This window comes from Epinephelus fuscoguttatus, linkage group LG5, assembly GCF_011397635.1.
Source record: "Epinephelus fuscoguttatus linkage group LG5, E.fuscoguttatus.final_Chr_v1".
Taxonomy (NCBI): domain Eukaryota; kingdom Metazoa; phylum Chordata; class Actinopteri; order Perciformes; family Serranidae; genus Epinephelus; species Epinephelus fuscoguttatus.
In genome coordinates this window covers 28,946,514-28,960,602 of record NC_064756.1, presented here as the reverse complement: position 1 = coordinate 28,960,602, position 14,089 = coordinate 28,946,514, and the positions used below count along the sequence as shown (strand labels likewise).

General features: G+C 41.9%; 1 protein-coding gene across 3 annotated transcripts in view; it reads left to right on the top strand.

Annotated features, from left to right (window-relative positions):
- Positions 1–14,089, top strand: part of pitpnm3 (PITPNM family member 3) — a 122,329-nt gene that overhangs the window by 41,587 nt on the left and 66,653 nt on the right. For 2 of the 3 annotated variants that reach the window (XM_049577168.1, XM_049577167.1), the window contains exon 4: positions 7,352–7,462. In XM_049577168.1, the coding sequence (XP_049433125.1) occupies positions 7,352–7,462 (111 nt within the window). The remainder of the gene's footprint in view (positions 1–7,351; positions 7,463–14,089) is intronic. The other variant, XM_049577170.1, reaches the window with a different exon arrangement.

The following is a 14,089-nucleotide window of genomic DNA, read 5'->3' as shown; positions in this document are numbered from 1 at the left end:
GAGGAATTGTTAAAACGTACTTATAAAAGAAGGTCATCGCTCTTTGGATCTAAAACTAAAGCTGGTCCTCACAGTGATAGAAATACAAGAGCCCACAGACACACTCACACACATCTCATTCCCACTTGATTTTGTTTGTCTGAGCTGTTGGTAAAACAATGTGTCTGTAAAGTAATCCACTCTGTCCCCCCGCCTGTCTTCACTCACTTTAATCTTTCATCTATGAGACAGGAGCGGCTCTGAGAAAGAGTAAATGAAAGATAAATTCTATCTTGTTTTCATATGTTTTTTTCTTTTACATTTCTCAGGATGAGGCTCATCAGCCAGTGTATTACTCAACCTCCCAGTGTCTTCACTTCTTTGGCTCTATTTTCATGCTTGTCTGTTGTATCCTTTTAACAAGTTGTCTAAAGAAGTTATGAGCAGATGTGGATTTAATGTATTTAATGGATTTCATTTGTAAAACCACTGACCCAAGAACAGTTAATTACATTTTGGCAGAGACCCGGACTCCTTATATAAGTGTTGTTTTTTTAACCAGAAAGAATTACGCAGCTTTCACATTCTGGTAGTAAAGTTCAAAATCCATGTCCTCTTCGGCGAAACGGGGATTTAATTAACACTTTACTCGGCAATCAAATCAGGCAGAAGAATGACTAAAGGGGACTTATTACCCTTGAGTGTCATAGTGTTACAATGAAGAATGTTCATATTAAACATGGCCAAAGTTTCAAATAATGAAGGAAACCTATAAGTAGGCCCGGTAATGTCTATGGACCCAAAAAACCACGGAAGTGTTCACTTCCTGTTTGGATGTAGAGCCAAACCATGATGACTTTTTTTTCTAAACATAACCATGGTGCTGGTACCGATGTCCTGGAACGTCAACAGCAGATGCTGAGATGTGTAATATGTAGACATGAAAGGCCACTGACAAAGTGATGATAAGTGACAACTTGGGATGACAACGTGTTGGGGAAACATGTAGTCTTGGCTGCTGATGTTGTTAATTTCTCCCTGATGTCGCATCATATTCCTGCTGGAACATGTCCGGTTCTGGTGAGAAGCTTTTATTGGTGATTGTTTGTGGTAAAAACGTGCCACATTTTTCCGTCACAGTCATTCTCAGCCCGCAGTGACTGTGCAGAGGTGCTGTGATATGGGGGTTCTGGAAACACTGACCAATTAGAGCAGACTGAGCTTTTTTTTAAGAGACAGGCACTGAAAGCCTTTCAGACAGAGGATGAATCCAGATGTTCCAGCCAAAACAGTATGAGGGAAATAAGTTGTTTTTTGACCATTACAGCATGTAAACATGTTCTAGCCGAACCAAATGAGTATAATACTATCTCTTAAACAACAAGCTATTTGGCTAACACAGAGAAAGACATCTGCTGCTGTGGATTTGAGACATGTAGCACCGAAACCCATACATTTTTCATTCTGAACCAGACCCTGCAGGTGGTGATTTCACTGATTACGTCTCTGTCTCCGACTGTAGCTGTGTTGATCAGTGAAATCAGCTGCTGCAGTGTTTGATTTATAGTGAAACTGTTACTGCACAGCAACCTATTTCACGTAATTTGCGCACAAGGAGAAGACAGAGATTATTAGAAGTATGAAAAGCAGTATAAAAATAGCCATGAACATTAAAGTTTTATTAAAACCATACAAGGCAAACAGCTGACGTATGTAGAATTATGTAGGCCATATAGAGGGACATAAAATGAGCTATAAAAATATACATAGAGTACATAAAGTGCTGCGGCTTGCTGGAGCAAACTCTAAAGAAGAATTGCTTTTGCAAAAATGTGTTGCCAAGTGCCCCATAGGACCAAACTCTAGGACGGAGGGGAAGATGACAGTGAGCAAATGCATAAACAAAGACAAGCTATTATAGTTTGTATTGAGCCAACATACAGTGGAGCTATCAAACAATAAAACAAGGTACTGTATATCAAAGTATAAGGGAAAAGGTGTTTTCAAGGGTTTTCAAATTTAAACATATGAATTTATGTTCAAATAAAGCTTGTGCTTTTGCATTTATACTCTGTAAAATAAGGCAACATATATAAAAAGACCACGAGTTTACAGACATGATAGTCTCTCTCAGAGGTTGCATTTCAAAGTATCACTTTAAGCGCTGTTTAAGAATTAAATCATAACGACATGTCTTTCATACATTTTATTCCTCGGTCTTATATATCCGATTACACATATATTGTTCACTTGTGAGCTCTCTCTGTGTTTCAGTGCCATCCATCTTCAGTAGCCTACTTACCTGACAGCCTGCTCATGCCATTTTGTGGGATAATCCTCTAAGCAATCTCATTTTCATACTGCGTCATCGGGAGTTGAAAGAGACCAAAATAAAGCCAGAAGTAGTATTTTGGTAATTCCACTGCTGCAACTAATGCATGATGATGAGATCAAGAAATTGAGAGTGGGACACTAAAAGAAAAGATTGAAGTGGTAGAGGTCACCCGAGGCCGTTTCCCCATCGCTTAACAATTGCGGCATCTTTTCCTCTCTCTTCCACTCTGACACTTGCACACTGTGAGCCGACAGGATGAAGGATGTTTCTAAATCTCTTTTCTGTCCCTGGAGGGTGTCGGCTGCGGGCAGATCTCACACTTCTATTTCTCTTCCGGGATGTTGTTTAAATCGGATTTTGCTGTTCTGTTGTACTGTTTTCCAAAAGCAGGAGATGTGTTAGCTTAAATCAGTTGGCTTTATTCTCTTTATTGTCTGTGCGTTTCATTTGTTTGTGCTGCACCTTGTTTTTAGTGTAGGTAGTTTTTATTATTCTGCTCAAACACATTTTGCTTCTCAGGGGAGCCATGCCAGTTTGGCTGCGAGCGTCTCTGCTCAGCTCTCCCTCCAGGAGATGATTCAGTAACCTGCTTTTAACCTCAGGGTGTAAAGCCTGCTTTGCATTCTCCTCCTGCCCAAACATCGGCTTTCTTACATCCTGCAAAGCTTTGTTCAGATCCAATATGCATCCCTCTGCTTGTCTCTTTCTCGCTCCTCTATGGCTTCTTTGTGCTCGCCTGTGTACATTTGAATCTGCGAGTGTGTGTGCTGTGTCCCTGCATTATTACATTCGGCTCGGTGTTGTCTGACCAGAGGGAGGAGAGGGCACCAAAGGGGAGAGGGAGTCAGAGCAGATAGCGAAAGACAAACTGTGACCGGTAGACCGCTTGCTGTGTGATCCAAATGGACAGGCGGTGCAGACCCGCGTCAGAGCTGCTAGGCAGGAATGTGTGAGAGAAGAGAGAAGTCTGTTAGATAGTGGGGTTTCTTCCTGCGTGACTCATCCTGTGTCAGACTGTCTTGGATGAATGTCTGTGCTGAGCAGACAACCGTTTTGGTCATGCTGAACCAACAGAATACCGAGCATGTCTTCTTGGTTGACATACAATAGACCCCAGCAAACACCATGACAATGTAGTGAGTCCATGTTTTAAAGGGCCGCCAACACTAATGTTGTCAGTTTTGATGACTCTTTAGACCTCCGGTGAGGCATAATTTAGGTGGAACTCTGCTGGGAATTGTATGAGATCACCAATCTCTATGTAAGGATGAGAATGGCTTAATTTCATCTGGCTCGGTACGTGCATTAGAAGGGCAGGAAAACATGCTGAAGGAAAAAATATGTTTTTCTTTGTCTTGGGTTTTATTTTTGTAGCAATTGTAGCCCTGGACTCACCAAAGATCTTGGAATATATCTCTAAAACTAGGCAACCTGGTCTTACTCTCAACTTGCAAATACCAACACTGGGTCAGGGGCCCTCAGCGTCTGATACCTGCACACCAAGGAACCTTTTGGTGGTATGAGATATTCTAGGCAGTGGCTTTTTCTGATGGTTCAAGCAACTGCTGTAGTAAGAAAGTTCACATAGGACAGGCGGGACGGGATGTAGATGTGTCAAACAAACTCCAGGCTTTAACCCGGCAGACAGCTGTTTGTGTCCCCTGTGAAACCAAAAGCCAATCGAGTAATACTAATAATGATGCAGTGTGCTAATATGTGTAGCGTACAATAACAATGATGAATTGTTGTTGAATGTCATAGTTGAACATGTAGGACCACTGACCAAGCATCAGTATTTGATGAGTTGGGAGTGAGGATGTGATGAAATAGGCCCAACAAGGAGTCGGACAGTCATACAGGTTGCAAACAAGCCGGCAGTCTAGACACATTGTCTACCACTTTATTTGGAAATAAAAAAAGTTTACAACTATGGCAAGCAACGATGGGTCAGATTTGAATGAGGCAGTTGGGCTGTGAACTGAGGTGGACGGTCTTGGCAATGATTTCACCCTCTCTTTCTCTCCCAAATATATTTGACAACCCTGGGGTTTTGTTTACAACCTGTTTGTACATTCAGTTCATGTTTATTGCCCTGAAGAACGTTTGTTTTAGCAATGTTACCAAGTTCAGAGATATCAGCAATTACAGTGCAGATGGCCAGAGCTGTGACAATAACTCTGTTTTAGTGGTGTGGGTTTTTCAACCACTAGTGGCCTGAGGAAACAATGTTTTGATGAGGTCCTGTTTTGCTTGTGTCTCATGCTCTGCTATCACATGTACGAGGACACGTGGTTTCACACTCCATAGCCGATGGCAGTAAAGCGCCAATGAATGTATCACTGTGGGAAGAAATAGATTGTCAGCTGATGTAAACATGGACAGAAAGACTGCAGGTTTCATTATATTTAATAAATAAACAAGCTTTGTCTGGTCTCAGGGTTACACCTGCTGCGTTTTTTAACAGTGAATGTAAATAGCGTTTGTTTACAAGGAAACTCCACAGGATACCTTTATATGCGGTGCAGGGAGCACATGATGCAGCACATATGACGCTGAATCTTTATAAGCTAATCATTAAACAGCAGCCAGTAGTGTGGCTGAGGGTGTCATAACGCTTCCCATGGAGCACAGAATACAAATAAATATCTGGTAGGCAGCTTAAACATGTTACACCACTATCTTTAGGGTATAATTAATCTGTGTCCACATCAGCCAGGCCAAAGTCACATTTTATCTTTGAAGAGCTTACTAGGCAGCAAAACAGGTTTTTCATTTGTGTTCAGCAATGACAAGATTCGTGGTTACCAGACTCTGTTGGTTGCCATGTTGTTGGACGTCATGTGGTTGTTGTTTTGTATACTTGCTGCACATTAAGCTGTTTATTCAGGTTGGCACAAGCAGCGTGTTTGGTAAGCCAGATTTAAATGGAGTGGAAACCATGCCCAACTGGCACAAATCAGAACTGTGTTAGTCCGGTTCTGAGGTGCACCATCTGGTAAAGGTCCCAACAGGTGCCACAAAACTTACATGAGAGTGAGGTAGATATCAGGCATTTGAGAAGATGTTAAAGGGATAGTGCACCCAAAAATGAAAATTCAGCCATTATCTACTCACCCATATGCGGAGGGAGGCTCAAGTGAAGTTTTAGAGTCCTCACAACACTTCCGGAGATCCAAGGGGAGAAGGGGTAGCAACACAACTCCACCTAATGGAGGCTTACGGCGCCCCAGATTCAAACGTCCAAAAACGCATAATTGAAACCACAAAATATCTTGTGTGTGTGCTTGCGCAAGACCGTGAGACATGGGCAGCGTGTTCATGTGTTTTTACGTGCTTTCGCTGGTCTCAAGCGTGCACACGTGAGCGTGGTGTACAGAGAGGCAGTTAGAGCTGCAGGCTACAATTAGGCTAAAAAAAAAGAGTTCAAATGACGTTTTTTCCAAACAACTTTTTATGTCGGGGCTTCAGGACACTTGGATCACTATAGACGAGCAGTATGGAGATATTTTGTGCTTTCAATTATGTGTTTTTGGACGTTTGAATCTGGGGCGCCATAAGCCTTCATTAGGTGGAGTTGTGCTGCTACCCTCTCTCCCCTGGGATCTCCGGAAGTGTTGCGAGGACTCTAAAACTTCACCTGAGCCTCCCTCAACATATGGGTGAGTAGATAATGGCTGAATTTTCATTTTTGGGTGCACTATCCTTTTAAGTCTGGCAAAAAAAATGAAAACACCTGTGTAGTTTTGATCAGTTCAATTTCAAGAACAGCGGGCCTCATTCACCACCCGTTCTTAAAAAAGGATTCTTCTTAAAACCCAATTACGCTGTTTTCACAAAGATTCTAACATTCAGTTTAATTAATGTGGGTTTTTTTTCCAACGATACAGTAGTATAATAGTATATTAATTAAATTATAATAATATTTCGTCTAATTTTTTTTGGCCATTTTGCCTTTATTGGACAGGACAGGTAAGCGTGAAGGGGGAGAGAGAGAGAGAGGGGGGATGACATGCAGCAAAGGGCCAGAGGCTGGATTTGAACCCAGGCTGCTGCGGCAACAGCCTTGTACATGGGGCGCCTGCTCTGCCACTAAGCCACCAGCACCCCATTTTGTCTCATTTTTAATATTTTTGATGACTATATTCATTATTTCAAGAAGCATTATGTTCTTTCAAAATAAATAGACTCCGCACTAACTCTTCAGTTCACATCAGTAATGTTAATTAAAGTAGGCCTATATCTTCAATTTAGGCCTACTCACACAATGTCATATTTACTGTTATTGCAAGATGTTCCAGACTGTGCCCCGAGGAGGGAACGAATCTTCTTGGCACGTGTAGCTCTATTTGCAGAGAGTGACGAGGGCAAGCCTGTCCCCCTCCGGTAGTCAGGAACTCTCTTCTGTGTGTGGCATTATATATATATATATATATATATATATATATATTTATGGCTTCAGATTTAAGATCAAACCTTTTTTTCTTTTACTTCATCAGTTTCGTGCCCTTCTTTGGGAACAGCATCCACAGCATGTTATTTTATATCCACTACTGACGCTATTCAATATGACAGCTTGTTCTGCCTTCACTTCCTGCAGAGGTACCTCCACTATGGTGCTTCACCTTCTTTGGTCGTTAATTGGGGCATTTTTGACCTAATTCTCTCAACTTTTCTTTTCAATTTCTGTGTGTGCACACGGCCCTACGGTCTCATACCCTTTTATGGGGATTGGCGGGACGTTAACCTATGCTAATTGGAATCAACTGTCAGGCGCTTTCAATTAACAAGGACAATAGGATTCATCAGTATAAGGCCACAGGTGAGAACAGTTCTGTCAGAGACTTATCCGAGGACCTTTCTCATGAACAAATTTTGGGGAAAAAAAAATAGGAACATACTGGTGAATGAGGCCCACTGAGTTTCCATGTTATTGATATGCAGAGACAGGAATGGGATTTTGTCTGTGCTGCACTGTCTTACTCGTCTTTGTGTGTGTGTGTGTGTGTGTGTGTGTGTGTGTGTGCGTGTGTGTCCCAGCAGATGTTATGGAGGGGAAGAGCGCCATTCTGCTGGGCATGAGTCAGTGGAACTCAAATGACCTGGTGGAGCAGATTGAAACTCTGGGACACATGGAGGACCAGTCTCATGGTACACACACACACACACACACACACACACACACACGCACTCATGCACGTACACACACACTTGCAAATTTAGAATCAAACTCATGAGTCACTGAATGATGATAATGGTTGTTAGACTGTAGATGAATTGTAGCCTCTATTTAAAGCTGCGTTAAGTCATATTTGACCTATAGGGGGCAGACAGAGTCCAAATAAACGGCCCTGATTTCATCTTGTCGAGGTGTAATGGGGACAAGAAAATAACTGCTGACTTCAAACTGCATGCCGGCCAAAAATAGCCCTCTAGATAAACACTGCAAGAGGCTGTGTGTGTTTACGACTGCAGGGTGTCAGTGAGAAAATGCATTCCAAACAAGAGCAAGTTGAAGACCCAGCAAATAAAAAAAAACAGTTATTATTCTCTGAGGATTTTACAACATCACGTTCGCAATATGACTCGTTTCTTGCAAACTAAAGTAGGAAAATAACACAATGCTACAATCAAAGTTAGGGACATTTACATGTATTTGACTCTCTAACAGTGCATTTTGGATGTTGTTGCACTGTATTGTGACGAAAGTTGAGCCAGTATCCATAGAAAACACGACATGGTGTTGTACCCCTATTCTAACAAAATTAGTGTGTGTATACCAGTTTTTAACCAGAAAACAGGTTAGTAAACAGCAGAAAGCAGCATGGAGGCAAGTGAAAATGGTACGGTGGTTACTTCTTTTTTTATATCTCTCAGGGTTCTTACTTTGTCTCTTTCTCAAACTCAATGCAGACTAAATTTTTAGCAATGTCCAAGTGCTGGTTGGACAGAGATGGACAGTATTTTGTGGCATATCGCACCACCAAAGGGGCTAAAATGCAGAGTCATGTGTCCCAGGAGTGAATGTGGATTGTGGCCTTTCCCATCAAATACAAATGCCAGATGTTAGCAGATGTTAGTAGGGGTTTTTGTCCAGGGGGAACAAGCCTATTTTCTTTTTGGAGGCAGCATATCCAGCAGAAACAGAGCGAAATGGTCTTCCCACTGGAGATGTGCATAATGTTTGTATCTAATACTTACAGGCTTTTTAGCAATGGCTCGGTCCACCAGCCACTGGAAAAAATATCTCCACACGTTCAGAGAGTAATCTAAAGTGAAAAAAATTGGATGGTCCTCGCTCGGGGGGTGAACATTTTGTGGTTGAGGCTTTAGATGAGCATAAATAAGCAGAAACACATGGTGAGCAGAAGATAAACATAATGTTGGCTTAGATCTAACGTGCAGATATGGGAGGCTCAGTGCTCCTTCTCTGTGCTTAGTGATGCCTGAAAAGAGCACTGAGCTCAAAACATGTCTGTCCCCTGTCCTTTGCTCTCTCACTGCGTCACAGTGTATTTATGCACATCTTAAGCATCACTTTGAATAAAAGTCACTCTTTCCAAGCAAAGAGGTTCTATTTCACTTCCGTTTCAGGCTACCGTGAAATTTCATACAAAACCTGACAAGACTACAAATGGGTTGAGCACAGATACGTGTTGATGCTTTTGCTCTCTCGTCTTGTCCAATCTGTTCCTCAGAGTTAATGAGGCACAATAAGTAAATACGGGAACATTTTCCTCTGTGCTTATTGAACAGAACTTCCTTTGATTTAAGAGATTTCTCTTTGTTCTGGTCGTATGTATACCCTTCCTCGATACTCTCACTTCAAGATCCTAAGGACTAACATGGCAACTGCTGTTCTTTATTTGTGCCTCAGCCCCAGATTTCTTGATCTTAGAGAATCAGCTTCTCCATAACTCAGTAAATTAAAGAACGTACATAGAATCATTCGAAACAATGAAATACACAGATGCCATGCCCTTTACAGAGTGGCAGAAATATTTGTGACAAACAGTGCTGGTAAGAGGGATATCGTATTTCACCAGGTTTTCATATTAGTCCTCAACACAGGCTTTAAATCAAGTGATTCTCCTGCTGAATTCTTCCTGTGAGAAACTAATTTGATTAGATTCATTTATCAGAGTCTCTGGTGTGATTATCCAACCACAGTAACAGAATAACATATCACCCAGGGGTTTAGCAGCATGTTGTTTTTCAGACATAATAAGAAGATTTTGGTTGTTGCCTTTGAAGATCATCAATCTGATTTATGTAGACACATACATGAAACCTCCCACAGCGAGGGGGGTTTCATGTAAGGGAAAATTTGATCACAGTTGTCAGGAGTAAATTGACATTAATGTGTCATACCCTTTTGTCACTCACCATTATGGTTCTGACACAATATGTGAAGTTTAAGTTGTGCTGCCACCTATTAACATATGTAAATAAAGATTCATATTAGTTTCTTTTTTTTTTTTTTAACTTTTGCTTTCCTATTACAAAATTTAACAGGTGAAAAGTAGAAGGCAGCAAAGAAACAGTTGAGCCACACAGAGCAAAATCAATGATAATAACATGAATTCAATACAAACTATGCTTTACAGCTCCTTTGTTGGTCCTGTGCTGATAGCATGCCACTTGTTTTGCGTTTTGTTTACTCACTAAATGGACTGGCTCTCATCGTAAAAGGTCAGCTCTGAGGTTTGACACACTGGAGTGGATGCTTTTAATCACTGCATTTCAGTGGGAGTGTAGTCTGGTCTTGCAGAGATGAAAGAAACCGCTCCTGCAGGGATGCTGTGCTAAGTCATGTGGTAGTTACTAAAGAAGTTGGTGAACTGTGAATATGTGACACCCCCCACACATCCCATCAGCAGGCTGCTCACGAAAACCAGTAACGACCTGTGAAGTGCTCCCCTGCAGCAGCAGTACAAAGTCAGATTCATTGCAGAGCTCCAGAACAGCACCAATTCCTGTCACAAGGGAAATAACAGTTTTTCTTGAACAAAGTCTGAAGAGCTGCCCCATCTGTTGAAATGAAAGGCTTTGAAAAAACATTCAACACACAAGTCGAGTGATATCCTACTGTATTTTTTTGGTTAGCAAATCCCCAGATTGTCAGGTTTCAGTTCAACAGAGGACACAAATGCAGGACTCCAGACATCAAGGTTAGATGAACAAAAAGCAAGCTTTAATGGGAAAAGCTGGCTCCAGAAAACAAACCAGGGACAGGTGACAGCATGGAAGGTGACACTCATCCCGGTGGGGTAAACAGTCACACAAAGACAGAAGGTAAAACAAGACATGACACATGAGAAATGGAGCTTCAGGATGAAACAGAAAACAAACAGAGACACATGATCATGACACAAATCAACAACAAACTGATCCTTTTATTCAGAATAAAGATTCTTGCCAGCCTTGTTCTCCAACACACCACTCACATGCCATTTGTGTGCTGAAAGAGTTGAACATATCAAGTGGGCGTCTTCCAAAGTTGTTGCAATGTTCCCTTTGACAGTGTTTTGTTGCAGAGCCACAGTAGGGAGATACCTCCTGGCAGTCGCTTGTAGGTTTGTTGTATCGTTTTGGCTAACTGAGCTTTGTATGACCTTCATTATCCCTTTTTGCACAGCATGAGGTCTGTGGCATGCATCCCTCATATTTGAATCACTGATGACCTGTTTAGAGGAACAATAAATCTTTCAGTATGACTCCAAATGAATGTTCCTTTGTGCCTACTACTAAATAGGCTACTGTCTGCACACAGGTTCATATCAACAGTGTAATGTTTGTGTAAAGGAAAATTAAATAACAACTCTCACAGCAAGGTGACTAAAGAGAGTTTTGGATTGCATAGGACAGGAGGTTTATGAGGCTGATAGCTCGCTGCTCCCACTGACGTCAGTTACTGTAAATGTCTTGGCTCTTGCATCAGAGAAGTAAACTCACAAAAAATGAGGGCCTTCTCCCATTTGTCCATTACTGACAGGGTGTCTGGTGTTGGAGCTGGTACACACATAAGAAGTTAAACATACTCAGTGCCCATTAAAAAACAGCCCTGCCATAGACGACTGGTGATATGTTACCTTAAATGGATTATTTGTGATGCATATGGTGTCTGCAGGGGTGTGAATCTGCTGTCTACCCGTAGTGAGAGGCGTTGAACCGAGACATCATTACGTAGTCATACAATGTCTGTCCTGTAAAACTGTATGTTCCCTCAGCATGTTAAGTCTGACGCCCAATGTGACCGTCTGTCTTTATTGTTGTATAAGTCAGTATGAGCATGCCAGCCAATCTTCTCCACAAAATAGAAGGGGCGGCAAAGATTAGATGCTCCTACTGTAATATAATCAATGTGAAGCTGTGTCTCATACAGCAGGTGCTTTCCTTTTCAATCACACTATTGAAATGGCAAAGCTTGTGTGCAAACACTGGTAATATTGCATAGATTTGTTTTCAGAAAACCTATTATCAGACCCTGAATTCAACTCTGTGATGTCTTGTTCCACTCAAGACTCCCTGACACCAAAGGAAAATACTGGTCTGCTGGATCCAGTACACAATACTTTTGCTGGAACTGGCTATGTAATGGTAATTGCATTCTCCTTCTGTCAAACTTACCCAAAATAGAAACACTCCCAAACACAGTGGTGCTGTGCAACTGCCTGCCACGGTTCTTTGTTTTTTTGTTTACATCCTACACTTGTGGGGGCACAGGAATATTAAAGACATAAATTTAGCTGAGCGAAACGGATCTCAAAGCAGCTCCAACAATAGCTGCAGCAACAAAACTGGCGGAGGTCATATGGGAATACAGAGGTGTATATCCTCTAATAAGGTGAAGAAAGTGGAATATTAACAGTCTCATGTGATATACTTGTGTTCTCAACAAGTCAGATAGATACATCAGTGTCTCAGTATCAATGAATATGCCAGTAAATACTATTGCATTAAAGAAATGTCAGATATGCCTTTCAAATTTATGTTTTGTGTTTGTCATGCTTTTGTTAGATAGTGCTGGTGGGGAGGTGACAGGAGATGAGGGAGGGAAAGATGCAATAAAAGTTTGGGGGTGGATCTGAACTGGATGTTGGGGTTCATCACTGACATCTAACCCACAGGGGCACTCACTGACACAGGTATACTTGAGGGAAATTTAGAAATAATATAACATAGTTTCTCCACAGGAGAAATATACCAGTTTTGTCTTTTTAACTGCAAAAATCCCACTCTCGATGTCCAGTATGTTGTCACAATATTTTAAACCTTCATCACATGAATGTTTGACCACTTGGGGGCAACACAACAAGCTGTAAACACACCATTGACATATTACTACCTCATAAAGTTGACACTGGGAACAGATGCTTATTTACACATTCTGCAGACATGGATAAACATTGGTATTCTTTTGGAGTTGTGCTTCTCACCAGTAAGACCAATATTTGCTCTCCTGCCAGCTCTGTTTTAGGTCTTCATCAGTATCTGTCTCTAAAGCTGCTAAACGCTCTATGTTCCCCTGCTAAGCACTAACTCTGTCTATCTATTGTTTGGTGCAGGACAGGTTGGGTTCAGTGGGTTTATAGAGCTATTTAGCCAAACACAGCTGCCTGCTGCTGACAATGATGTGATGATCTCAGTCAGAGTGAACCAACATTTGTGAAGTTACGAGTGTGATGTGCGGAAACCATAACAGTAATTAGAGAAAGGACATGATAGACCGAATCATTGTTATGTCACTCTATCAGCAATAATCACTTGTAGGTAGACAACTGGCAAGTGATTTCAGTTGCCAAGTATGAAAAATTGGCCATTAATATAGCAGACATATAGTTGAACATGGTGGTTCGACCAATCTGACGTTTCTGCTGTGCTAATTGTACGTACTGTGTTGCTTTGCTGGTGTCTTTGATAAACCAAATCTACTGGCATGAAACTCAGTAATGTAATGCTGTGGACAGGGGCTGCTGCAAAATCAGTATCAGTGGGGCGTCGGTGGCTTAGTGGTAGAGCAGGCGCCCCATGTACAAGGCTGTTGCCACAGCGGCCCGGGTTCGACTCCAGCCTTTGGCCCTTTGCTGCATGTCACTCCCTCTCTCTCTCTCTCCCCCCCTTCACGCTTGTCTGTCATGTCAAATAAAGGCTAAAAAAAAAAAATCAATATCAGTGTATGTGTACAATATTTGGAGTGTTTTCAATACTTTAAAGCCGCTACAAGGAATTTTTAACTGGAAATGCAAAAGTCTCTCGTTTCTGCTGATGTCTGTGCGTGACCTACAACAGCAAATGAGACCATCGGTGTGAAGATAAGCTATTTCTATATAGTGTATATCCATACCTTTAGGAAACTGTCCGGGTCCGTCCCAGGTCGCTTCCAGGACAAAGCGATTTACGGCCCTCAGACAGCACACTTCATCTTACCTAGCTGCTTACATTTAGTGACGTTTATAAATAGTCACTATTCCTCCTCCTCAACCCGACGTCCGCGGGGAGTTAAAATAGCAGCAATCATCGGGTAAAAGTTCTGTGAAAGCACTGGACTCACCAACAGTCAGCCACGTCTCAGTCACACAGAGAAAGAGAAAATCCAATCCTCGGGAAGTCAGGAAATCCTTCAGGATAAACGTTTTGTTCGCTAGCGATCTAGCATTTACCAGCCCAATCCTGGCAGGAGCCGGTCCACGGCATTAGCTGTCCGGGGAGCCACACACAGAGGCCGCAGGTTGCACAGATTCACCCCACGCCAGCAGGGACAAGGAGAGCAGGGGC